Raw genomic sequence first — 26,309 nt, 5'->3', positions numbered from 1 at the left:
TGTGTGAGTCACATGATGTGTCTGAGAAGAAAAGAAAAATCAAGCAGAGATGAGCCAGGCACCCACTGCATCTCAGTGTTCAGTTGCTACAGGTGACAGAAATTTACCTCACCTCTCTGAGAACCATAAAGCTGCAAGTCCCCTTGGTCTTTCTTCCTTTGTACTGGAAGATGGGAAACGCAGCTCTCCACACATCACCGACTCCCAGCTGGAGGACTCAGGCAGCTACTTGTGTGCAGTGAGAGCACAGTGCCACAGGCAGAGCTGGGTTCAGGGCAAAACCCCTCAGCTTCTGGCAGGCAGCTGGGTCGAGGAGCTGCAGGGACTGATCCCCAGCTGGTGTAAAGTGACTGTTGCTGCACTGGAGCCACTGAATCAACCCCTAGCTGGTTAAACTCAGCAATATCTTCATTTACGTCACTGGGCCAGATCCTCATCTGGTGCGAATCAGACGCTCTCTATTCTAGGTAATGGGGCAGATGCTCAGGGGGTGTAAATCAGCTATAACTCCATTGGAGTAAAGGGGTGAAGCGGTGCCTGGGTCTGTATCATTCCTACCATCTTCTACCTGGGATTCCCCTGAAGCAAATAATTTCTTCCCCTCCCCCTTGTGTGCCAGGCCAGCAGATGGCGCTAGAGTGCTCGCCACCTCCCCTGCGAACCCTGGTTAATTCCCACAGCCTGAGGTCGGGGCTGGACCCAGCCCAGCCCAGGTCACCGAGCTGCTGCTCCGCCCCGGGGCAGACAACGAAACAGCAGCTTCTGTAGGCGGATAATCCTTCCTCTGAGAAGGGGGTAACCTGAGGGGAGGGAGAATTCTCGTTTCCGCCGGTCTCCTCCCTGCAGACCTTCCTCGGATTGACTCTGCCTCGGAATATTCCTCTGCCAGGGAGAGAAGAAACGGAGCTCGCCATGGGCTCGGAGAGAGGAGCTGCTCTGTGGAGCCTTCTCCTCAGCTTTGCGTTTCTCTGTGAGTGAAACAAATATTTTCTCGTTCTAAAGGGTAAAAAGATACAGAATCTTAAAAGTCAGTGGGGGGGCAAGTCCTCTTATCTATCTATCTATCTATCTATCTATCTATCTATCTATCTATCTATCTATCTATCTATCTATCCACCTGTAAGGAGAGAGGGGTCTGCCAATGGGACATATCTCAGTCTCTGATGTATTTGGACAGTAATATTGCTTTGGAGTTCTTTGTTAGCCTTTCTTGTCCTGTTTTTTAAGATTCGGGGAGTGAAGAAATCTATATAAACAGATGCTGATGGAAGGATCTATATCAATTTGTATCTATATATAGACATGTAGATACAGATACTGGGGCTGGAACAATAGAAGGATGGATGGAGGCGGCAGTCCCTCCACCCACCCTCCTTCCTTTACAAACCGCGACTCCTCTGTGGAAGCCAGAACTTCTGCTCCCCCGTATCCCTGTGCAGTTCACACAAGAGCCCGACAGAGGGAGCTGCCGCGCCGACAGGAACAGCTCCAGAATCGAGACCACTTTCTGGTGTTTCTAGACATCTAGTTCTCGCTCCATCTCCTCCCCACGCCTCACCCCCCAATCCTCCAGGTCCCTGCCAGACTTTTAGCCGAGCAGCGGAAAGGCAGCTGCCAACCAAGCACAGAGAGATTTGATGCTTGACGCAAGGAGTCACAATTGAATTCGGAGCAGAAGCAGCGTTCCCGGATTCCTTCAGCCCTCAGAAGACAGAGCTCGGCTTCCCTCTGCGGGGAAAGGGCCTAATTCGTTTCTTCTGACACGGCTAGGGGCGGGGGTGCCTGAGTGGAGAGAAAACGGAGCCTCTCCTTGCAGAAGCGCAGAGACACCGAATCTCCACAGAGAAGATGCTTAAAACCCTGGTCTCAACGCTTGTGCTGATCCTTGTTTCCAGTGAGTCAGATTCCCACGTGGCATTTCTGGGCATTACTTCCCCCGCCCCCATATTTATTAATTTTCGCCTGTGTCCGGGTGTCCTTCTCGATGACACTTCACGCTGCTGCTGCTAGTTTCCCTGTCTGTGTCTGGGGGATTTTTCATGTTCTGTTATTATTATTTTTTTCTCTCAGGCGGAGCGGTGGACACAAAGGTTTCTCAGCCTGCTGCGCTGTCTTTCCTGGGAGGGGGCAGGGCTGACCTCCCCTGTAACCACAGTGTCGCTGCCTATGACAGAGTTATTTGGTACTATCAGAACCCCAAAGCTGCCCCTCGAGCTGTGATCTCTGGCTACAAGTCCGCAGAGACCTCGGAGAGGTTTGAACTGTCCATTGACCCCTCCCGTCGGTCCGCCCCGCTGCGCATCACCAAGGTGGTGGTGGAGGACTCAGGGGTGTATTACTGCGCCGTGAGAGACACAGCGAGAGGAAATGCAGGGCGAGCTAAACAGAAACCTTCCCGAGTCTGAAAGTCCTGGGTAGGAAGAGAAGGGAGCTCAGATAATCAAATTACAGGCTGGATCCTCAAATGGGGCCAGGAGAAAGGACGCATGGAACTCCAGTGAGCAATATGCTCCTAACTCCCTTAGGCTCCTTTGAAAATCTCTGTATCCAAAGCGACTCAGGTAATTACAAGCCTAATTGCTATTGTCTTCCAATAAAAAGAAGGCTCCGAAGGGTCAAATTTGAAAAGGTATTTAGGGACCTAAAGTTACAGAGAGACACGAGAGACCAGATTTGTAGAATTACTTAAGTGCCTACAGAACTTGCTGATGCCTAGTAGGATTTTCTAAACCCCCCCGCTCCCATTGGCTTCCCTGGAAGTTAAGGGCCTAGCTGCATTTGGAAACCTCATTAGGCACCTGCCGTCTGAGTCTTTGGGCTCCCAAATGCTGTTTTGACCAGAGTATCAAGTCAAAGTCTGAGGCCCTGTGGATGTCCCTGTTGGGAGGAGAAATTACAGTCACAGATTAGCAGGGGGCATCTACTCTGACCCCCTGCCAAGGTGCAGGATTTGCAGGCTTGGTAATTGTATAAAGGGAAGGGTAACCACCTTTCTGTATACTGTACTATAAAATCCCTCCTGGCCAGAGGCACAAAATCCTTTTATCTGTAAAGGGTTAAGAAGCTCAGGTAACCTAGCTGGTACCTGACCAAAAGGACCAATAAGGGACAAGATACTTTCAGATCTGGGGAGGGGGAAATGGGCTTTGTTTTGTCTGTTCTTTGTCTGTCCTGTGTGCTTGCTGGAGTCAGACCAAGGAAGCAAGTGATCCAACTCCTATAGCGTTAGTAAGTATTTAGCAAGGAAAGGCGTTAGTTTATTTTTATTTCGGTTTGTGTTTTCCTTTGTGTAAGAGGGAGGTTTATGCCTGGTTTTGTAACTTTAAGGTTTTGCCTAGAGGGGGGATCCTCTGTGTTCTTGAGTCTTTTGTTATTCTGTAAAGTACTTACTTACCCTCCCGATTTTACAGAGGTAATTCTTTTACCTTTTCTTTAATTAAAATTCTTCTTTTAAGAACCTGATTGATTGTTCATTGTTTTAAGATCCAAGGCTTTAGGTCTGTGTTCTCCTGTACCAATTGGTGAGGATATTATTCTCAAGCATCCCCAGGGGGCTCCAAGTGGCCCTCCCTAAATGTTTGCTTAAATCACTTTGTGGTGGCAGTATTACTTAATCCAAGGTATCAGAGAGAAATTGTGCCTTGGGAAGTTTTTAACCTACGCTGGTAGAAATAAGCTTAGGGGGTCTTCATGCAAGTCCCCACATCTGTGCCCTAAAGTTCAGAGTGGGGAGGGAACCCTAACAGAAATAGGTATTTATTTGCTGTGATTTTATTGATGTACAGAGAACGTGCAAAGTCCTGTAGCTCTCAATGCAGAAGGAATAAAACAGCAGGAAACAGATTTTCTTGCTTCTGCCAACACCAGGTTACGAAGGGCTTTCCCTGGCTTTCCCCAGGGACCTGCTGTGCACAGAACACAGGCTGCTGCTTGGCTTTCAGTGTCTGCTCTGTTCCTGTCTGTTTTCAGTTTCTCTGTGTTCTACCCCCACTCCCGCCCCCCACAGGCATCATTTCAGAAAAATCGGTGTGTGTGTGTGTGTGTGTGTGTTGGGGGGAGCTGTGTGAGCACAGAACATTCGATGTGATTCTATTATATCCTGCAACAACTGAGAGCACCCAGGGAAAGTCTGCGAGGAGGCAAGCCAAGGTTCTGGGAACAATGATCCCTCTTCTCGCATAGCAAAGGACCCCCTGAGCCCCTGTCTGTTTACAATATCCACTGGAACCGCCCCACCCCAACTGGGCAGCCTCTATTAGACTTTGTTTTAGGTGGAGTCCCTTAAGCGTTTCTCTCTTGAGTGAAGGGCATGTTCACACATCAGTTAGAACAAGGTTTTAGCTCAGCCCATAACAAGATTTCCCCCATTTATAAGGACACCTTTAAAAATCTGGTCCAAAGTCGCTTTGAAAAATGGTACTTAGCCTTTAAGTCATGAAGGCACTGTTGAAAATTGTACCCCAAATCCCCAGGAGTGTAGTTCCACCTGCTCTGATGTAATTCTAGAGTAGCTCCATAACTGTACCGGAGTGACTCTGGAGCTACTGCACGGCTGTGAGTGAGGGCCCAGTTTCACCCTCTCATTCTGTTAATGGCTTTCAGCAAGCACCATTCCATCATAAAAATAACACAACTTAGGCCTGGTCTACGCTACGACTTTAGGTCGAATTTAGCAGCGTTACCTCAATTTAAGCCTGGACTCGTCCACCAGACGAAGCTCTTTTTTTCAACTTAAAGGGTTCTTTAAATTGATTTCTTTACTCCACCTCCAATGAGGGGATTAGTGCTGAAATCGGCTTTGCCGGGTCGAATTTGGGGAGTGTGGATGCAATTCGATAGTATTGGCCTCCGGGAGCTATCCCAGAGTGCTCCATTGTGACCGCTCTGGACAGCACTCTCTACTCAGATGCACTGGCCAGGTAGACAGGAAAAGGCCTGCAAACTTTTGAATCTCATTTCCTGTTTGGCCAGCATGGCAAGGTGCAGGTGAGTGCAGATCTCATCAGCAGAGTTGACCATGGTGGAGTCCCAGGATCGCAAAAGAGCTCCAGCATGGGCGGAATGGGAGGTATGGGATCTGCTCGCTGTATGGGGAGACGAATCTGTGCTAGCTGAACTCTGTTCCAGTAAACGAAATGCCAAAACTTTGGAAAAAGTCTCAAAGAGCATGAAGGACAGAGGCCATAACAGGGACACAAAGCAGTGAGTGTGAAAATTAAGGAGCTAAGGCAAGCCTACCAAAAAAACAGAGAGGTAAATGGCTGCTCTGGATCAGAACCCCAGACATGCCGCTTCTACGCTGAGCTGCATGCCATGCTAGGGGTGGAGCCAACACTATCCCAACCCTGTGCTTTGACACCATCAACGGAGAATCACGCAACACGGAGGTGGGTTTTGTGGATGATGAAGATGATGACGAAGAGATTGAAGATTGCTCACAGCAAGGAAGTGGAGAAACCAGTTTCCCCAACAGCCAAGATATGTTTCTCACCCTGGACCTGGAGCCAGTACCCCCGAACCCACCCAAGGCATGCTCATGGACCCTGTAGGCAGAGAAGGGCCCTCTGGTGAGTGTACCTTTGTAAATATTACACATAGTTTAAAGGCAAGCGTGTTTAATGATTACTCTGCCCTGACATTCATGGCCAGTACAGCTACTGCAAAAGTCCTTTAATGTATGGGGATGGAGCGGAAATCCTGGTGTTTGCTGGCATTCAAACAACATGAATTCCTTATCTTTCTCTGTGTTATCCTCAGGAGAATGATATAATTCATGGTCACCTGGTTGAAATAGGGTGCTTTTATTAAGGGGACATTCAGAGGTACCCATTTCTGTTGGGCTGTTTGCCTCTGGCTGAACAGAAATGTTCCCTGCTGTTAACCACACGGTGGGGGGAGGGGTGCAGTGATCATCCCAGAGAATAGCATGGTGGGCAGGAGGGGAGGGGTTATTTGGGTTTGTGCTGCATGAAAAGCCACAAACTGCAGCCCTTCCTTTTAAATTGCAAACCCATTTTAAATGGCCAACCCAACGGCCGCTTGGTATGGGAAATGAGGGTGCTGCTGTTTGAAACTATTCCCACATGTTATGAAAGTTAAAGAAGCTAAAAGACGGTGACTTACCGTGGCTGCCTGCAAGCCGAATTCTGTTGCCTGGCACTGCAGGAGTGATCTCTCACACCACACCAGCAGGCCCTCAATATAAGAGGCAAAATGCTACCTTGTAACGTAAGCACATGTGCTGTGTAATGTGAACAGCAAGGTTTAACTGGAAAGAATGACCCCATTGTTCTCTAAAATGTGTCTTTTCCACCACCAATCTCCCTTTTCCCCCAGCAGCTGCAAATGTTTCTCCTTCGCAGAGGCTAGCAAAGATTAGACGGCGAAAAAAACGCATTCGGGATGAGATGTTCTCAGAGCTACTGCAGACCTCCCAGACTGACAGAGCACACCAGAATGCAGAGAGGCAGATGATGTCAGAGTGCAGGAAAGCGCAACAGGAATGCGAGGAGAGCTGGTGGGCTAAAGAGGGTAGGTGGCATCAGCTTGTTGACAGAAGGCAAGAGTCGATGCTCCGACTGCTGGAGCATCAAACTGCATATGGTTGAGCTGCGGGAAAGGCAGCAGAAGCACAGACCGCCACTACAGCCCTGTGTAACCAACCACCCTTCTCCCCAAGATCCATAGCCTCCTCACCCAGACACCCAAGAACACGGTGGGGTGATGTCCGGCCACCCAGCCACTCGACCCCAAAGCATTGCCCAAGCAGCAGAAGGCTGGCCTTCAATAAGTTTTGAAGTTTAAGTTTTAAAGTGTGCTGTGGCCTTGTCTTTCCCTCCTCCCCAACTCCAACCTGTGCTTCCCTCCGCCCCCACCCCTCCTGGGCTACCTTAGCAGTTATCCCCCTATTTGTGTGATGAATTAATAAAGAATGCATGAATGTGAAGCAACAATGACTTTATTGCCTCTGCAAGCGGTGATCTAAGGGGGGAGGGGAAGGTGTTTAGCTTACAGGAAAGTAGAGAGAGCCAAGCGGGGGGGTGTTCATCACAGAGAAAAAAACAGAACTTTCACACTGTAGCCTGGTCAGTCATTAAACTGGTTTTCAAAGCTTCTCTGATGCACAGCGCGTCCTGCTGTGCTCTTCTAACTGCCATGGTGTCTGGCTGTGCGTAATCAGCGGCCAGGCGATTTGCCTCAACCTCCCACCCCACCATAAACGTCCCTCCCTTACTCTCACAGAAATTGTGGAGCACCCAGCAAGCACTAATAACAATGGGAATATTGGTTTCGCTGAGGTCTATCCGAGTCAGTAAACTGTGCCAGTGCACTTTTAAACGTCCAAATGCACATTCTACCACCATTCTGCACTTGCTCAGCCTATAGTTGATCAGCTCCTGACTACTGTCCAGGCCGCCTGTGTATGGCTTCACGAGCCATGGCATTAAGGAGTAGGCTGGGTCCCCAAGGATAACTACAGGCATTTCAACATCCTCAATGGTTGTTTTCTGGTCTCGGAAGAAAGTCCCTTCTGCAGCTTTTGAAACAGACCAGAGTTTCTGAAGTCGCGAGTGTCATGTACCTTTCCTGGCCATCCCACGTGGATGTTGGTGAAACGTCCCTTGTGATCCACCAGTGCTTGCAGCACCATTGAAAAGTACCTCTTGCAGTTTATGTACTCGCTGGCTTGGTGCTCCGGTGCCAAGATAGGGATATGGGTTCCATCTATCAGCCCACCACAGTTAGGAAATCGCATTTCAGCAAAGCCATCCATTATGACCTGCACATTTCCCAGAGTCACTACCCTTGATATCAGCAGATCTTTTATTGCATGGGCTACTTGGATCACAGCAGCCCCCCAGTAGATTTGCCCACTCCAAATTGATGCCTAACTGACTGGTAGCTGTCTGACATTGCAAGCTCACCACTTGCTTCTCAACTGTGAGGGCCAGGGCCGGCTCCAGGCACCATCTGAGCAAGTTTGTGCTTGGGGCAGCAGAGTCTATGGGGCGGCTTCTGCCTAAACCTTGGGAGGCAAGGCCATTTTTTTCCACTTCTCCTGCCACCCTGTAGGGGGCGGCGGTGCAGAGGAGGGTAGCGCCCTGCAGCAAACTTGGCAGGGCAGCCCGCGTCCTTCCCTCCCCGCCGACCAGAGCCACACTGAGCCCTCCGGGCAGGCAGCGCAGCGGTCGGGGCCACGTGGGGAGCACCCTGATGAAGCACTGGCTGCCCCCCTTCTCTCTCCCCCCCCGCTCCCTCCCCTTCCCTCCTATCAGACCGGGGCACACTCTGCAGCAAAGGAAGTCCCCTGGCTCCGGCCGCCCTGTAGAGTTTTTTGTTTTGTTTTTTCCCTGCTTTGCCAGCTGCGCCATTGTCCCCCCCCCTTTGCTGTTCCAGTCTTGCCATTTTTGTGTTGTTCCCCTCCCCAGCTTTGCCACTCCAGCTGCGCCGTGTTCCCCCTCCTTTGCTACTTTGGTGGATGTGCCCCCCCACCCTTTTTTTTTCCATTGCTTGGGGCAGCAAAAAATCCAGAGCCGGCCCTAGTGAGGGCTACTCTCATCTTGGTATTCTGGTGCTTCAGGGCAGGAGAAAGCAAGTCACAAAGTTCCATGAAAGTGCCCTTACGCATGCGAAAGTTTTGCAGCCACTGGGAATCATCCCAGACCTGCAACACTATGTGGTCCCACCAGTCTGTGCTTGTTTCCTGGGCCCAGAATCGGTGTTCAACAGCACAAACCTGCCCCATTAACACCATGACATGCACATTGCCAGAGCCCGTACTTTGCGAGAAGTCTGTGTCCATGTCTATGACCTCATCAGTCTCGTCAGCGTTGTCTCCTCCTCACTTGATTTTGCTTTGTCAGGTTCTGGTTCTGCATATACTCCATGATACTATGCATGGTGTTTACAGTGCTCATAATTGCCACAGTGATCTGAGTGGGCTCCATGATCCCAGTGCTATGGCGTCTGGGCTGAAAAAAGGCACGAAATGATTATCTGCTCTGACAGAGGGAGGGGCGACTGACAACATGGCTTACAGGGAATTACAGTCCACAAAGGGGTGGCTTTGCATGACGGAGAAACACAAACAACTGTCACACACAAAAATGGCCCCTTAAGAATTGAACTCAAAACCTTGGGTTTAGCAGGCCGTTGATTTCACAGAAGGCGCGAGGAAGCAAATGAATACAAAACAAATCAGGTCTATTTCTTGTTTTGATCCATTCCATCTATCTTTTACATCTTTAGGGTGGCAGCAGACGGTACAGTTTGACTGCTAGCCAGCCATTGTCATCTCCTGGGTGCTCAGAACGAGTCTGCCCAGGCACCCGTGACTGACCTCACCAAAATCAGTTAAAAGAGCACCTAGGAATATGACGATGATGGCTACCAATCGTAACGCACCAACTGCTGCCAAAAGGCAAGGAGCTGCTGCTGTGTAGCAATGCAGTCCCACATTTGTCAGCACCTAGGAGATGTACGGTGATGGTCAGCTGTGCGGGCTCCATGCTTGCTGTGGTATGGCATCTGCACAGGTAATCTAGGAAAAAAGGCTCTAAACCATTGTCTGCCATTGCTCTCATGGAGGGAGGGAGAGGGGAGCCTGATGACATTTCCCCAGAATCACCCGCAACACTGCTTTTGCCCCATTAGGCATTGGGATCTGAACCCAGAATCCCAATGGGCAGCGGAGACTGCAGGAACTGTGGGATAGCTACCCACAGCTACCCACAGTGCAACGCTCTAGAAGTCAACGCTAACCTCGGTACTGTGGACAGTCCGCCGACTTAATGCACTTAGAGCATTTTTGGTGGGGACGCACTCAATTGACTGTATATAAATGATTTAAAAAAGCCAAATTCTATAAATTCAACCTAATTTCATAGTGTAGACATACCCTCTGAGTGAGCATCTTCTATCCAGCCCCATCATCCACCCACCCAACCAAAATTCTTCTGACATGTATTAATCCTCATTATCAACTTCTACCCCCTCCGTCTCACCCTGACACCCCCTCTCTCCTCTACCCCACCCTCCATCTCACCCTGACACCCCCTCTCCTCTACCCCACCCTCCATCTCACCCTGACACCCCCCTCTCCTCTACCCCACCCTCCATCTCACCCTGACACCCCCCTCTCCTCTACCCCACCCTCCATCTCACCCTAACACCGTCTGTCCACTACCTCACCCTCCATCCATCTCACGCTGACACCCCTTCTTCTCTACCCCACCCAGGGCTGGCTTTAGGCCTATTCCACCAATTCTCCTGAATCTGGCACCATGCCTAAGAGGGCCCTGCGCCCAGTGATAATGCCTTCCCTGGCTAGAGGTGCCTCTTTAATTTTTAGTCACCCAGCAGTACTCTGGGTCTTCGGCGGCACTTCGACTATGGGTACTTCACTAGCTCTGGGTCTTCAGTGATGCTTCAACGGCGGGTCCTTCAGTGCCACCTAAGACCTGGAGTGAGTGAAGGACCCACTGCTGAAGTGCTGCCGAAGACTCGGAGCACTGCCCAGTGAGTACAAGCCCCACGTGTTTTTTTCAGTCATCTCTACTGGAGCCCCATCGAAACTGTTCGAATTGGGCCCCGCACTTCCTAAAGCAGGCTCTGACCCCACCTTCCATCTCACTCTGACACCCTCTCCTCTACCCCACCCTCCATCTCACTCTGACAACCCCTCTCTCCTCTACCCCCCTCCATCCATCTCACCCTGACACCACCTCTCCACTACCTCACCCTCCATCCATCTCACTCTAACACTCCTCCTCTACCCCACACTCCTTCTCACCCTGACACCCTCTCTCCACTACCCCACCCTTCATCTCACCCTGACACCCCTTCTCCTCTACCCCACTCTCCATCTCATCCTAATACCCCTTCTTCTCTACCCCACTCTCCATCTCACCTTCACACCCCCTCTCTCCATTACCCCACCCTCCATCTCACCCTGACACCCTCTGTCCACTACCTCACCCTCCATCCATCTCACCCTGACACCACCTCTCTCCTCTACCCCACCCTCCATCTCACCCTGAGACCCTCTGTCCACTACCTCACCCTCCATCCATCTCACTCTAACACTCCTCCTCTACCCCACACTCCTTCTCACCCTGACACCCTCTCTCCACTACCCCACCCTCCATACATCTCACCCTGACACCACCTCTCTCCTCTACCCCACCCTCCATCTCACCCTGAGACCCTCTGTCCACTACCTCACCCTCCATCCATCTCACCCTGACACCCCCTCTCTCCTCTACCCCACCCTCCATCTCACCCTGACACCCTCTGTCCACTACCTCACCCTCCATCCATCTCACCCTGACAGCCCCTCTCCTCTACCCCACCCTCCATCTCACCCTGACACCCTCCTCTTCTACTTCACCCTCCATCTCACCCTGACACCCTGTCTCCTCTACCCCACCTCCTCCATCTCACCCTGACACCCTCTGTCCACTGCCTCACCCTCCACCCATCTCACGCTGACACCCCCCTCTCCTCTACCCCACCCTCCATCTCACCCTGACATCCCCCTCTTCTCTACCCCACCCTCCATCTCACCCTGACACCCCCTCTCTCCTCTATCCCCCCTCCATCTCACCCTAACACCGTCTGTCCATTACCTCACCCTCCATCCATCTCACGCTGACATCCCTTCTTCTCTACCCCACCCAGGGCTGGCTTTAGGCCTATTCCACCAATTCTCCTGAACCTGGCACCGTGCCTAAGAGGGCCCTGCGCCCAGTGATAATGCCTTCCCTGGCTAGAGGTGCCTCTTTAATTTTTAGTCACCCAGCAGCACTCTGGGTCTTCGGCGGCACTTCGACTATGGGTACTTCACTAGCTCTGGGTCTTCAGTGATGCTTCGACGGCGGGTCCTTCAGTGCCACCTAAGACCTGGAGTGAGTGAAGGACCCACCACTGAAGTGCTGCCGAAGACTCGGAGCACTGCCCAGTGAGTACAAGCCCCACGTGTTTTTTTCAGTCATCTCTACTGGGGCCCCATCGAAACTGTTCGAATTGGGCCCCGCACTTCCTAAAGGAGGCTCTGACCCCACCTTCCATCTCACCCTGACACCCCCTCCTCTACCCCACCCTCCATCTCACTCTGACAACCCCTCTCTCCTCTACCCCCCTCCATCCATCTCACCCTGACACCACCTCTCCACTACCTCAGCCTCCTTCCATCTCACTCTAACGCTCCTCCTCTACCCCACACTCCTTCTCACCCTGACACCCTCTCTCCACTACCCCACCCTCCATACATCTCACCCTGACACCACCTCTCTCCTCTACCCCACCCTCCATCTCACCCTGACACCCTCTGTCCACTACCTCACCCTCCATCCATCTCACCCTGACAGCCCCTCTCCTATACCCACCCTCCATCTCACCCTGACACCCCCCTCTTCTACTTCACCCTCCATCTCACCCTGACACCCTGTCTCCTCTACCCCACCTCCTCCATCTCACCCTGACACCCTCTGTCCACTGCCTCACCCTCCACCCATCTCACGCTGACACCCCCCTCTCCTCTACCCCACCCTCCATCTCACGAACACACACCTTCTCTATCAGACACTCCTCTTCTCTATCAATCCTGTCACACCTCTCTCCAGGGAGTTCCCTAGACCTCCCTACATGTCCCCAACACCCCCTCCCCCCAGATTCATGCAGTGTTGCCAATTTAGTTGTTGGTTGGAAATTTGAATTAAAATTCAAACATTCATACACACTTTAAAAGCATGCACGGTATGTGAGAAAATACTTGTACCTGAGAAAGCATAATGGGTTTGAAAAGTGTGACCAAAGAGTAGCTTGCTCATACAGCTGTTATTTATAACAATGTTGGCGCATTCGTTTTGACTATAGTGGCCTACCTAATATTTTCAAATGATGATTTGTAAGCAAGGTCTGACTGAGCTCTCCCTGACAGCTAGTGCTGAGCTAGGGGAGGAGGAAAGGCTTCAGGACCAGCCTGTATTTACATGAACTCATCCACTGTGCCAAGGTGTCCAGCAGACAGAGCTGTGCTGCCCAAGTGATCGATTTTGGCTGATGTTGGGTCACAGATCACTGAAGTGTTAAATGTGGGATCATGAAATGTTGTTCTCCTTATTGTCTGAGTAAAGGGCAGCAGAATGGTACGTAGCATAACTGAATGAGAGGGTCTCCCCCAGTGCTTAATTTGTGCCAGGACTCAGCCCTGGCACCTCTAGGCTCGGCGGTTCATAGCCCTGGGACCTCTGGGCTTGTGACATCAGTTACGAAAGTAACAAACTTGCTTGAGCTGTGACACCTCTTTCATTACAAATTAAGCACTGGTGACTCTCGACTGAACTGCACTCGCTAAGCGGGGGATTTGGATGCCAGATCGCAGTGGAGGGGATGGGGAGGAGACAGGTGTTTTGCTTGGTGGGGTGGGCTCTGCCTAAGAGTCACAGGCACTATTTGACCTGTCCCTCTCCACTGTTTAAAGACAGAGCTGATTTTTTGGTTTGTTAAGTTACCACTGAGCTGAAATCACTGATAATCAGGCCTAAGTGCTTAGACCTGCTGCAGGACAGCGTTTCTGTGGAGGAGACAGCCCGGACTGCACTAACGGGGAGGTTCTCCTGCTGAGAGCTCAGCTATCATCACTGAGAGCTGTTGGAACCTCGAGAGACCAACTCCCAGAGGTCACAGTGACAGGTGGCAGCAGAAGGTGACAGTGCAGGGACATGGGATGAAGCAATAGAGTGAACGATGGCATGACAAACAATAGCGGCCAAAGCATTGGACTATGTTTTAGTGACTTTGCTCCAGAATGCTAGATTTGCGACTGGGAAACTTGTATAAATACTGTCACGGAGTCATGGGGCGATGCTCTGGAACTGCTCCCCACCAAGCCAGTCAGGACTTTGGGGAGCCTCCTCTCCCTTGGAGCAGACTTGTTCAGGGCAAGAAGCTCACACGTCTTCACCTCCTAGGTCTCTCCTTGGAGCATCAGCATCCTCTGCCCCTCCGTGCGCTTCCCACAGCGAGCCTGCCCCAGCGGGGTCCTGGGGAAGCCACAGGGTCCTGCAACCTCACTTTGCAGTCAGACGTGAATCAGCCAGCCAGTAAAACAGAGGTTTCTTCGATGACAGGAACAGGGTCTAAAACAGAGCTTGTAGATACAGCGAACCGGACACCTCAGCCAGGTCCATTCTGGGGGGCAGTGAGCCAGACCCCCCACATCTGCCCTCCACTCCTCAACCCCAGCCAGTTCAAACTAACAACCCCTCCCAGCCCCTCCTCTCTGCTCAGCTCCTTTCCCGGGCCAGAAGGTCACCTGATGCCTTTGTCTCCAACACCTTCAGCTGGCACCTTTGCAGGGGAGAGGTCCAGGCCATCAGTTGCTAGGAGACAGAGTATCAGGCATTTAGATGCACTGGCCCTTCGCTCTGCCAGATACTTAAGAACAGCCTAGGGGACACTGAGGCACCAACACAGTATTCAGAGAAAACATTAAGAACATTCCCAGTTTATCACAAATACATTTCCCAGTAGGCCAAGATTTTTAAAATGCATTATTTGCCAAGGTCATTACCTCACATAGTTGCTATCTCAAGAGGTCATTTTCTTGGGGAGTTTCTGTACTAAACTTTTTGATTATTATAATTATTTTTATGTAAGAATGGACATATTAGGTCAGACCAATGGTCCATCTATACCCGTATCTGGTCTTCCAACTGTGGCCAGTGCCAGGTGCCCCAGAGGGAATGAACAGAACAGAGAATCATCAAATGATCCATCCCTTGTCGTCCACGCCCAACTTCTGGCGAATATAGTGTTGCATTCCTGCCCATCCTGGCTAATAGCCACTGATAGACCTGTCCTCCATGAAGTTATCTAGCGTTTTTTTTTAATCCTCTTATAATTTTGGCATTCGCAACATCCCTGGCAAAAAGTTCCATGGGTGACTTGTGTGAAGAAATAATTCCTTTTGTTTGTTTTAAACTTGCTGCCTATTAATTTCATTGGTTGACCCCTGGTTCTTGTGTTAAGTGAAGGGGTAAATAACACTTCCTTATTCATTTTATCCACACCAGTCAAGATTTTATAAGCCTCTATCATATCCCCTCTTAGTTGTCTCTTTTCAAAGCTGAAAAGTCCCAGTCTTTTTAATCTCTCCTCATGTGGAATCTGTTCCATACCCCTAATCATTTTTGTTGCCCTTCTCTGAACCTTTTCCAATTCCAATATATCTTTTTTGAGATGGAGTGACCAGACCTGCACGCAGTATTCAAGATGTGGACGTACCATGGATTTATATAGTAAAAGTTGAGGAGCTTGGTTTACCAGACTGAACAGCTAGGTCAATACTGACAATCTATATGGAAAGGCTACAAAACACCATGCCTCTGGACTGCATCAACATGCAGAAAGCCTTATAAGCCAGTCACTGTCAAAGCCAGTTTTAGAAGAACTTAATGAGGCTGTTAACTCAGTTTATGTGAACCAACATGGCTGTTGCATCATACTTTCTATTTAAGCAAGAGATACCACACACTACAAACTGGACACCAATGATAAGTGCATTGTCGCTTGCTAATCCTGAAGTTGGGCACTGGTTTCAAACAAGACTGGCAAATGCTTGCTATCTTTCTGAAAAAACTCAGCTGACTCTCTAGAAGCATGCGGTGTAACAGTGACTCAGCAGATGAAAAAGTGAAGAACTTCCTCACCACATTCAAAACATGTGCATACATGGCTGATGAAGCACCAATGCAAATAGACATCAAATATTAAGTCGTTGCATATGTTATCTTGATGTCTGTGGGAGGCCAGTAGATGCATTTCTAGATGTTCGGGTTATAAAAGACACATTAGCTGCATCTGTGGCATCTTAGAAGAGTTAAATGCTTGTAAATTGAACCCCAGACAGATGGCTGCTTGTGCATTTGATGGAGCTACAAATTTCTCTGGAAGACATAGTGGAGTACAAGCTTTGCTTAGAGAAAGTGTAACTCTAATCTCAACTATACGCACTGCAGAGGCCATGTACTTCAGCTAGTGCTAGTACAAGCTGCAGAATCTTCAGAAGACATTAAAACACCATAAATTTAATGGCTTTTTATACTCTTTTTTTCAGCAAGAGTCCAAAAGGACTGAACATTTTGGAAACAAATAGAAGATACCCTGGGATTGAAGTTCAAATTAGTCCAACCTGGGAAAACCTGCTGGCTTTCTCATGAGTGATTCTTGGCTGTTGTCTTAAAATTACTTCAACCATTATTACTGACTTTGGAAAGTATCTACCAAGATGGGATGGATCTAAGCAGTGAGGCTGGTGGACTACTTTTGCTACTATGTTCAGAGAAGACTATTGCCATTCTCTCTCTTGTAAGTCTACTGTTGAAACCACTTGGGTCATTAAACAATGCCATCCAGGCATCTGCTACAACAGTAGTAGATCTGTGTCCAGCAATAAAAGCTACCCTTGGATCTATCAGAGAGCTATCCATTGAAAACGTACTGGAAGAAGCAAAGACTTCAGTCCAAAAGTTGACTAATGAAGGTACTTATATTGACTCCTTAAGTGAAAGGGACAAGAAGTGTTTGTTAAGCCAGCTGAAAAAGTACACAGACTTGATTCTTACAAATCTACAACAGCGATTTCTGGATTCTACTCAACCTCCATGTAGCTTTTACAGACTGCTTTCCTATACAACACCTACAGTTGAGTGGAGTGAGGCACCATCTGCAATAGGGCTGCTATGTGATGAGGACAGAATAGAGAATTTTGAACACAGGGTGGAATAGCATATGATGAACGAATGAAGATTTAACTTCAAATTCTTTATCATCACTAGTGGCTCGACCTGATCTTTGTCCTGTTTCCTGAAAAAGGTAGGAATTCATCTCTTGCTCCTCCCCGTCATGACAAGTAGTTGAGCGTTCTTTTTCCTGACTGAATAGAATTTTGTGTTCTGAAAGAAGTTGCCTTCTGCCTGATCATGAGCATATCATGAAGGACTGGAAGTACCAGACACACAAGGAGCCACCAAAGAGTGCAAAATTACAACAAGAGACCAAGAAGGATGTAGATATAGTGCTTTATAGTAGGCTTAAGTAGCCAAGTTTAATTTGTGTGATGATTTTAAAACATGAGTTAAATCTAATAAAATGGTTGTGAAACATTTTTCAGTTTTTACTCTGGTGCCATACAGCCCACCTTTTCCCTAACAGTCTCAACCCTTGTCGACCCTCGCCCTTCCCCCAAATATTCCAACACTCTCCCTAATTTCAATTCCTGGGGAAAACACTGCTCCCCTCCCACCCCCATCATCCTTGGAAACACCCAGGGCAGTCACTGGATGAGGGCTGGAGAAGGGGATTTACCCCTAGGATTCCCCAGAAGTTTCAAGCCCACTGAATCAATTATCTTGCTGGTTTTCTCTCCTAGTGGTCCTGGACAGAGCCAAGATCCAACAGCCGTGGTCCTCAGAAGTTTTGGATGGAGACGAATTGAACCTGACCTGCTCCCACCATGCCACCAAGGCGAGTGACAGCACAATCTGGTACCAGCAGCTCCCAAACCCGATACCCCAGTTTGCACTTACCGGATACAAGGAAACCATTAATAGCCCCGAACCGAAGGGAGCTCTATACATGTCCGCTGACAAAGTGTCCGGCACCCTGGCCCTGCACCGTGTGAGGCTGGTGTATTTCTGTGGTGTGGTGTGGTGTATTTCTGTGATCGGAGCAGCATGATGTGATAACCAGGGGGCAGCCCCCCGGCAATAAATATCCCACCCCTACTCCAGGGCTGAGTGTGTGTGTGGGGGTGGTGTGAGCAGAAGGTGAGGAACTCTTCTGTGGATGTGGGGGAGAGGGAGGACCAGGGAGAACAAAAAGGGAGGAATAAAACAATTAGGACCAAATTTACAAAAATGTCTCTATGCGCCTAACTATTTACGCATGTGACTACTGAGATGTGGTACTTTGGAAAATTTCTAAGAAAGTCCGCCTTAAGAGGGAATGAAGAACAATAAAGGGAAGAGTAAACCATGGAAGTAAATAAACTTTTCCAAGACATCAGCAAGCACATTATCTAGCTGGATAGATATGTTATCTATCTATCCAACTATCTATCACCATATACCTCCATCTCTCTCTCTCACTCCCCAATGCACCCCATCTATCTATTTATTAATTACTAGGCAGCAGACAAATCAAACACAAAGAAATATTTCTTCACACAACGCACAGTCAACCTTTGCCAGAAGATGTTGTGAAGGACAAGACTATAAGAGGGGTCAATAAAGAACTAGGTAAGTTCATGGAGGACAGGTCCATCAATGGCTATTAGCCAGGATGGGCAGGGATGGTGACCCTAGCCTCTGTTTGCCAGGGACTGAATGATAGGGGATGGATCACTCCATAATTGCCCTGCTCTGTTCATTACCTCTGAAGCACCTGGCACTGGTCACTGTCAGAAGACAGAATAGATAGACCTTTGATCTGACCCAGAGTGGCCGTTCTTATGTTCTTATCTATCTGTCCCCATATGCACCCATCTATCTATCTCTCCATCCATCTGTCTATCAAAACCATCTTTGTCTTGCATCTGTGGGGTGGCCACACTGGTTACTGGAAAAGACGATTTACACACGGATTGGCTAGTAAAGCAGAATGTGATTTAATCATCTCCCACCAGCTAGCGCGAATTCGGAATTAATTTGTAAGGTTTCACTGCGCAGCCTGATAACTTCCTCCCTTTCACGAGTCGCCAGTGAATTCTGCGGAGAACTCCCTTGGGGAATGTGATGGAGACAGTTTCCCGGTTTCACTTGCTGGGAACTCGGGCCGTCTCCCGCCAGGGATCGGTGCAGTACAAGCAAAAGTCGTCGCTGTTTAGACATAATGACACCCCGGTCTGCGGCTTCGCCTCGCTATTCGCGCAGTCGGGTTCCCCTGAGCCCGCCGCCTGCGCAGCCAGACGCAGTGAGGCAGTTACCCCGCAAAGCAGAGCGATACAGAGAGAGAAAAAGGTGTTTATGGTCCTCCCCGCCAGTCCCTCACACCTCCAGCTCCGGCAGCAGCATCTTTGCCTGTTATTTAGTCCTCCCCGCTATAGGGAAGGGGCAACGCCTCTGTCTCGCCCATTTCAGTAGCGGCAAGGCAGCGAGACTAGGGCTGATCCCCGGGAGGAGCAGAGACACCGAGATTCCCCTTGTGACGATGGTACCGGTGCTGGGCTCGGCGCTTGTGCTGGTTTTTGTCTCAGGTCAGTAAGTTCCCAAATGTTCCAATCTCTCTCTCCCCTTCCGCGTTCTCCCTTCTGAGCTCTTCTGACCACCCCACAGTCAGAGGGAGAGGACGGGGTTTGGCGACATAAAAAATTAATTCTGTGCTGCGGTTTCTCTCCTAGGCGCTTCGGGCAGAGCCGAGATCCGGCAGCCGCGCTCCGCAGAGCCCTCGGAGGGAGCCGAACTGAACCTCACCTGCTCTCTCGGGTCTGTCATCACTGAAACTATAGTTTGGTACCAGCGCCTCCCGAACCGAGGGCCCCGGTATATAGTCTCGGGGTACCAGGGAATCTTTAACAGCATCAACCCAGAGGGAGCTCTGCATATTCCTGAAGACAGAAAATCCAGCACATTGTCCCTGCGCAGGGCGAGGCTGGCAGATGCAGCGGTGTATTATTGTGCTCTGAGCGACACAGTGTGACAGCCAGGGGCGGCCTCCGCACATGGGGGGAGATGTGGGGTGTGTTTCCGGGAGGGGGGTGGAGGGTGAGAAGCAAGGGTGATCGGAGAAGAAAAAAGAAATTAATAAAACAATTAGGGCCAAATCTACAAAGGTCTCTGTGCGTCTAATTATTAACCGAGGCGACTAGTGAGATTTGATGCGTTGGCAAAGCTCTAAGAAAATCCTCTTTGGAGAGAAATCTGAAGCCCAATAAAAGGGTAAAACCATGGCACAAGCAAACCAAAAAATCCCTTTGCACATCTCCAAAGATAAAGAACACAGCTCCTTCGCCCTGCGCAGGGTGCGGCTGGCAGACGCAGCCTGTCTTACTGTGCTCGGAGAGACACAGTGGGACAGCCAGAGGCAGCCCCCGCTCACGTACAATAAATCCCCTACTGCTCGTGTGTGTCCGTGAGGCGGAAGACAAAGGGGAGCTGGAAGAGAAAGGGGAAGGGCGACAGGGCCGCCCGGGGGGGGGGGGAGCAACAGGGGCAATTTGCCCCAGGCCCCGGGCCCCTCAGGGACCCCCACGAGAGTTTTTCAGGGCCCTTGGAGAGGGGTCCTTCACTTGCTCCTGGGGTCCCGGAAAACTCTTGTGGGTTCCAGGCACGGGAGCTTCTTCCGCTCCCGGTTTTCGCCGGCGGAGAGTCCTTCCTCTCCGGGATCTGCCGCCGAAGTGCCCCGCAGACCCGTGGCAGGGCCCTCCCGCAGGCGAATTACCGCCGAAGACCAGGCTACACTTTGGCGGTGAGTCCCGCTTCTGCGGAATTTGGTGTGGGGGGGGGTCCGGGTGGGTCCGGGGGGGCCCGCCCCCGCCCGCGGGTCTTCAGGGCACTTTGGTGGTGGGTCCCGAACGAAAGGGCCACCCGCCGCCAAAGACCCCAGACCCCCGGAATCCTCTGGGCGGTCCTGGGACCTTTACTGGGAGAAGATTTAATATATGAAGATATGCCTATCTCATAGAACTGGAAGGGACCAGGAAAGGTCATCAAGTCCAGCCCTCTGCCTTCACTAGCAGGACCAAGTACTGATTTTGCCCAGGGCCGGCTCTAGGTTTTTTGCCACCCTAAGCAAAAAATTTTTGGCTGCCCTCATCTGAGCCCTGGGCTCTCACCCCTCCACCAGTGCCCTCCGCCACCCACATGCCCTGCCACCCCAGCTCTGGGCTCTCCCCCAACCACATCCCTTTCCACCCACAACCCTGCTACCCCAGCCCTGCCCCCCACCCGTGCTGACTCTGCCCGCTCCCCCCTCTCCTCCAGCTGGTCAGGTCTGGCAGGGTCGGGGTAAGCAGCAGGGCTCCTGGGCCATGCCTCAGCAGGGTCCCTCCGGCCAGGGCTTCTGCCTCCAGGACTGGCCGGGACATGGGAGGGCAGAGCTGGGGGACTGCCCCGGCAGGGGGCTGAGGAGCTGGGGCAGGGTAGCCCCAGGGAGAGCAGAGGCCCAGAGAGCAGGATGCGGGCCCCACATGGCAGCACCACACCCTCTATGGCCCCGCTGCTGCTGCTGCTGCTTCTGGCCATCCTGCCCCAGTCCCTGGGCAGATCAGGCTGCTTTGCTCAGCCCCGGCTGTGGCAATGGGAAGTGGATGCCCTGTGGCATCTGCAGGTGGCTCCCTCTGCCATGTTGGGTGTCCCCTAGCCTGAGTGTCCCCCGCTTGGAGCCTGCCCAGCCCAGCCACAAGGTGCGGATGCTGCTCACCCGCGGCATGAACCGCAGCGACCTGAGGGTGCCCTCATGCACAATGTGCTGCTATTGCCAGGGCTGAATCTAGGCTTTTGCAACCCAAAACAAACAAAAAAAAAGATGACCAGAATGCCACCTATGAAAATATGCTGAGATCCAATGGCTGGAAACTGAAGTAGGACAAGCTCAGGCTAGAAAGAAGGTGAAAATTTTCAAGAGTGTTTCAGTTTCTCATTGGACCAACTTATCTAACGAGGTGGTGGGTTCTTCATCACTTGGATGGTTCAAACCCAGACTGGAATTCTCTTTCTGAAGGACACACTATAGCTCAGGCGTAGGGAGCATTCGCTGAAATTCTCTGGCCTGTGTGATACAGGAGAGCAGATCACATGATTGTAATGGTCCTTTCTGGCCGTACAAATCCATGAACCTGCTAAATAAATCCCTGGTTGTGAAGGCTGGAATTGTCACAGGTTCCTCATGGTACTAGGCACCCACATTCTATTGAAATTCAAGGGAGATTTAAGTGCCTATCTCCCAATGGCTCCTTTGAAAATCATAGCTGAAAATGTTCAGTTGATCAGCAAAAAGGTCTTTGCACCATTCAGGTCTTACTTCAGCCCTCAGTGCATGGACTTAATCAGACAGAATTGGAGCAAACACCACTGTATCCTAAGAAGAGTTAGGCATAACTGAAAAATTAGCTCCCAGAGGCATATTGATACCGGAATTTTCAAAGGACGATCAAATCCCAATTAAATTAAAAGAGATTTGGGCACCTAACTCTCTTTATTTGTTTTGGAAATCCCATCCTGAATGCCCAAACCCCATTAATTTTAGGTATTACTTAACCTGCCTACTCTTAGGCAGTCTTCACTCTTAAAGCCTGCGTTTTCAAATCACTGGGAAATATAAAATGGATTGAAAGTAGAAGGGTTCCCATAACCCAAAATCAAAAGTGAAATAACAGAACTGTTTTAAGACCCAGTGTGTTTATTTGTACACAAAATTTAATAAAAGTTTAACCTGTTGTCACAGAGTCAGGGGGAGTCAGGGCCCGGCACCCCCGGCTTCCTGTGATTCACCAGGATTCTCAGCCAGCCAGTAAAGCAGAAGGTTTATTTAGATGACAGGAACACTGTCCCAGACAGGTCTCGCCGGTACAGACAACAGGACCCCCTTTAGTTAGGTCCATCTGGGGAGGCCACAGCCCCGTTGGGAGGCCCAAGCCCCGTTGGGGTGCCTCTCTCCATTTCCCAGCCAGCTCCCAACTGAAACTCCCTCCAGCCTCTCACTCAGTCTCCCCTTGGCTCCTCCTCCAGCCTTTGTCCTTTTACCAGTTTCCGTGGAAGAGATGTTACCTGGCCTCCAACCCCCCACCTGGGTTCTCAGGTTACATGCTCAGGTGTGCTCCCTTCCCCAGTGCAGGCCATCCCAAACTCCCCTGCAACCTTGCCAGGTTAATACTCCCCACTCAGCATCCACATAACCAGTGGTGAGCTGGAGCCGGTGTCCACTGGTTCGCGGGAACAGGCTGTTAAATTTAGAAGCCCTTTTAGAACCGGTTGTCCTGCGAGGGATAATTGGTTTGAAAAGGGCTTTTAAATTTAACAAAAGCCCCAGCAGCTCTCTGCCCTTGCCCCGGCCCCAGCTCACCTCACTCCGCCTCGGCCTCCTCCCCTGAACGCTCCCGAGGCTTCTTCTCCCCTCACCGGCTTCCCACGAATCAGCTGTTCGCGTGGGAGGCCTGAGAGGGCTGAAAAGGAAGCAGAGGCTTCCCGCAGGTGAGCTGGGGCAGGGAGGTGGGGGTGCGAGGAAGGCTCCAGGCTCCGCACGGCTCCGTCCTGGCCCCTGAACCCATCCCTGGGTGGTGCGGCTCCGGCCAGGTCCCGACCGCGGCCAGCCAGGCGGCGCGGCTCTAGCCTGACCCCTGGGCCTGGCCGGCTGCGCAGCGCGGCTCTGGCCCCAGCCGAGCACCCCAACTTTGATTCCAGCCCCGGCCAAGCGGCCCAGCCGGGCCCCGGCCCGGCCCCCATCTCCAGGCAGTGCGGTAAGGGGGCAGGGAGCATGGAGGGGGTGTTGGATAGATGGCAGGGGAGTTGGGGGGTGTGGATTAGTGTTGTGGCGGTCAGAGGGCAGGGAACAGAGGGATTGAATGGGGGCAAGGGTCCCGGGGGGGGGCAATCAGGAAGGAGCAGAGGTTGGATGGGGAGGCAGAGGGCAGTCAGGGGACAGGGAAGGGGGTTGGATGGGGCAGAAGTCCCTGGGTGGGCATGACCCCCTCATGGGGTGAGTAGGAGGGAACCGGCTGTTAATATTTTGGCAGCTCATCACTGCATATAACACATCAAGAACTTTCCCACTTCTTCACATCTCTCCCCCCTTCGAGACCGAACTGAGCAGGGTCACTTTAGCCAGTGACCCGGGGAAGTTCAAACCTACCTAAGTTCCCCTGAATGCCCCAGCATTCTCCCCGCTTCCTGGGTGAGAATTACACCAGGTCCTTCCAGTTTTTCCCCCCGCCCCCTTAGGTCGGGTGTGCTTGAGGCAGTCATGGTCTGCAGGTGTGAAGGCTTATGCTGCTCGTGCCCCTTTTCCACCCCAATACTCCTGTGGTTCAAATTGGGCTGGGGTCTTTTCCCAGCGTTCCATTCTGGAGGGCTGCAATTCAGACTTCCTTGGTTAAGAGCCCCCTTTTTACCTTGGCCATCCTCTGGAAAGGCTCCTCTGTGCTGGGAAAGGATCCTAAGGCTGTTTTCCCCTTCTCCCAGGCCTTCCTCACCCTCCGGCAGGGGTCAGTACTGTCAGACATTAGTAAAGACCCCAGGCCAGTAAAAGTTCTGCAGCAGCCTCTGCTGGGTACGCCAGGTTCCCTGGTGCCCTGAGAGGGGGACGTCATGGGCCCGGCACAGCTGCTGGCAGCGATACTTCTGGGGTACCACCAGCTGCTTCCTGATTCCCCATGACTTTATTTCCCCTGGGGAAGCCCATTCTCAGTATAGGAACCCCTTCTCCCACAGGAACCTTTTCCGGCAACCTCCCCCCATGGTCTGTACCACATTGAGATCAGCCAGGTCCTTTAGCTTTCGCAAGGAGGGATCTTTCTGCAGCTTGGCCTGGAACTCAGCAGCTGGGACAGGGATGGAGACCTACTCTCTCTCGCCGGCTAGGTCTGAAGCCACAGACTCCTTGAGCTGTGTCCCTGGGGTTCCCTCCCCACTGGATTAGGGTCCTGCACCTTGGACAAGGTACCCTCCCCAAGGTCAAGGCGCAGTGTCCCTTGCAGGCTTGGGCTACGGGTCACTACCAGGGCACCCTGGGGTTGCTTGGCCAGTTCTCCATGTCCCCCCCCCATTAACAACTCAGTGGGCAAATGGTGGTGCACCCCCACTTCCCTAGGGCCCTCCTTGTCCCCTATTTCAACTGTACCTGTCATAGGTTTCACCCCCACTCTGAACCTTAGAGTATAGATGTGGGGACCTTCATGAGAAGCCCTAAGCTTAATTACCAGCTTAGATCAATATGCTGCCACCATCCAAATATTTGAGTTATTTGGAAAACTCTGTCTTCCCCCCCAAAACCTTCCTTTCCCCGGGTAGCCTTGAGAGATTCCTCCACCAATTCCCTGGTGAACACCGATCCAAACTCCTTGGATCTTAGTACAAGGAAGAATTACTCTTTCCCCCTTCCCCCCCACCGCCACCAATCCCTGGTGAGTCCAGATCCAATCCCCTTGGATCTAAAAACAAGGAAAAATCAATCAGATTCTTAAAATAGAAGGCTTTTAATCAAAGAAAAGAAATGTAAAAGAAAAAAAAACCTCTGGGAGACAGCATACAAGCTGATCTCACAGACAACAGATTCAAAACACAGAGGATGTTCCCCTGGGCAAAACCTAGTACACACAAGAATACCCAATTTGATTATTCCCCTAATGCCAAGACAAGTTACAAAAAGAAAATAAACATAAAGCTATTTATTCTTTTCTAAAACTTACTACTCTGATAAAAGGCTGATTCCTTGATCTTTTCCACTTTGGCTGAAACTGAAACTGACTCCAAACAAAGGAAACTTCCCTCCTTTCTTTTGAAACATCTTGTTCCCCCATTGGTTCCTCTAGTCAGGTGACAGCTAGGCTAGGTGAACTTCTTAACCCTTTACAGGTAAAAGAGGTATTAACCCTTAACTATCTGGTTACGACAGTATCCTTGCCACGGGCACTTTGAATGGGGTCCTGCCCAGCCCCTTCAGGATCAGATAGGTGGAGGGCATCACCTGATCTGGAGCTACCATCTCAGGCCAGGTCAGTGTCACCTCAGCACCAGTGTCCCAGTATCCAGAGACTTTCCTCCCAACCACCTGCAGGGGAACAAGGCACTCGCTCCACAAGGACAACACTGTGCCCACTCTGTAAATGGAGAACCTGGTGTCTGGAGCATCCAGCTCTGCAGAGGAGTTGGCCTGGAGCCCTCCTCTCTCCTGAGCAGTTGATAAGCTGCCAGTCCCCCTTGCCTGGGAAGCCTGTCTCTCGTCCAGCTGGGCCTTTACCCAGTTAACACTCTGTGGGTCTGTTCTGTTCTGTCTGTCCCTGAGCCTGGTGTACTGGGTCCGTATTTGGCCTCTCTGGCCATAGTAATAGCAGCCCATGTCCCATTGATCCCCTTGAACAGGTTGGTTGGCCCTGATGCCGGATGTTCCCCTTGGGAGGGGGTTCTTCATGTTTCCTTTATGGGATGTTCCGGGATCACTCTCTTTCTGCATCGTGGTGTGTCTGTTCCTTTGGGACTCTTCCCTGCCACCCCCTGACTGGCTCTTCACAAACTCATTGGCCAGCCACCGGCATGTCACGGGTTCTCTGACCTTTTGTCCCTCAACCACAGCCTCAGGTCGGATGGGCACTG

At 51.0% G+C, this 26,309-nt stretch overlaps 1 protein-coding gene and 1 gene segment (V, D, J or C); both read left to right on the top strand.

Annotated features, from left to right (window-relative positions):
• The first annotated feature begins 723 nt into the window (after positions 1-723).
• Positions 724-19,716, top strand: LOC115642315. 5 transcript variants are annotated; one of them, XM_030545768.1, is made up of 5 exons: positions 2,479-2,561; positions 4,972-5,567; positions 6,337-6,531; positions 17,435-18,302; positions 19,403-19,486. In XM_030545768.1, exons 2-4 carry the CDS (start codon positions 5,531-5,533, stop codon positions 17,740-17,742), a joined length of 540 nt encoding a protein of 179 aa, XP_030401628.1. In that variant the 5' UTR covers positions 2,479-2,561; positions 4,972-5,530; the 3' UTR covers positions 17,743-18,302; positions 19,403-19,486. The 5 variants fall into 5 exon arrangements, 4 of the variants coding, with proteins under 4 accessions (XP_030401627.1, XP_030401628.1, XP_030401630.1 ...); XM_030545767.1 differs by lacking the exons at positions 2,479-2,561; positions 4,972-5,567 and adding an exon at positions 724-970; XM_030545770.1 differs by lacking the exon at positions 2,479-2,561 and having other exon boundaries at positions 4,945-5,567; positions 6,340-6,531.
• LOC115642317 lies at positions 1,772-2,425 on the top strand. The segment is given in 2 exon segments: positions 1,772-1,894; positions 2,071-2,425. Coding segments are annotated over 2 exon segments (381 nt in total).
• Positions 19,717-26,309: the final 6,593 nt, after the last annotated feature.

Source organism: Gopherus evgoodei, unplaced genomic scaffold (assembly GCF_007399415.2).
Source record: "Gopherus evgoodei ecotype Sinaloan lineage unplaced genomic scaffold, rGopEvg1_v1.p scaffold_39_arrow_ctg1, whole genome shotgun sequence".
Lineage (NCBI taxonomy): Eukaryota > Metazoa > Chordata > Testudines > Testudinidae > Gopherus > Gopherus evgoodei.
This window is presented reverse-complemented; position numbering and strand designations above follow the sequence as displayed.

What these genes read in the sequence shown, in the direction of transcription:
- LOC115642315 (XM_030545766.1), top strand. Translation starts at nt 18,895, where the DNA reads ATGACACCCCGGTCTGCGGCTTCGCCTCGCTATTCGCGCAGTCGGGTT. An exon ending in TGTGCTGGTTTTTGTCTCAG is followed by an intron (nt 19,259 to 19,402) that starts GTCAGTAAGTTC and finishes TTTCTCTCCTAG; the next exon opens with GCGCTTCGGGCAGAGCCGAG.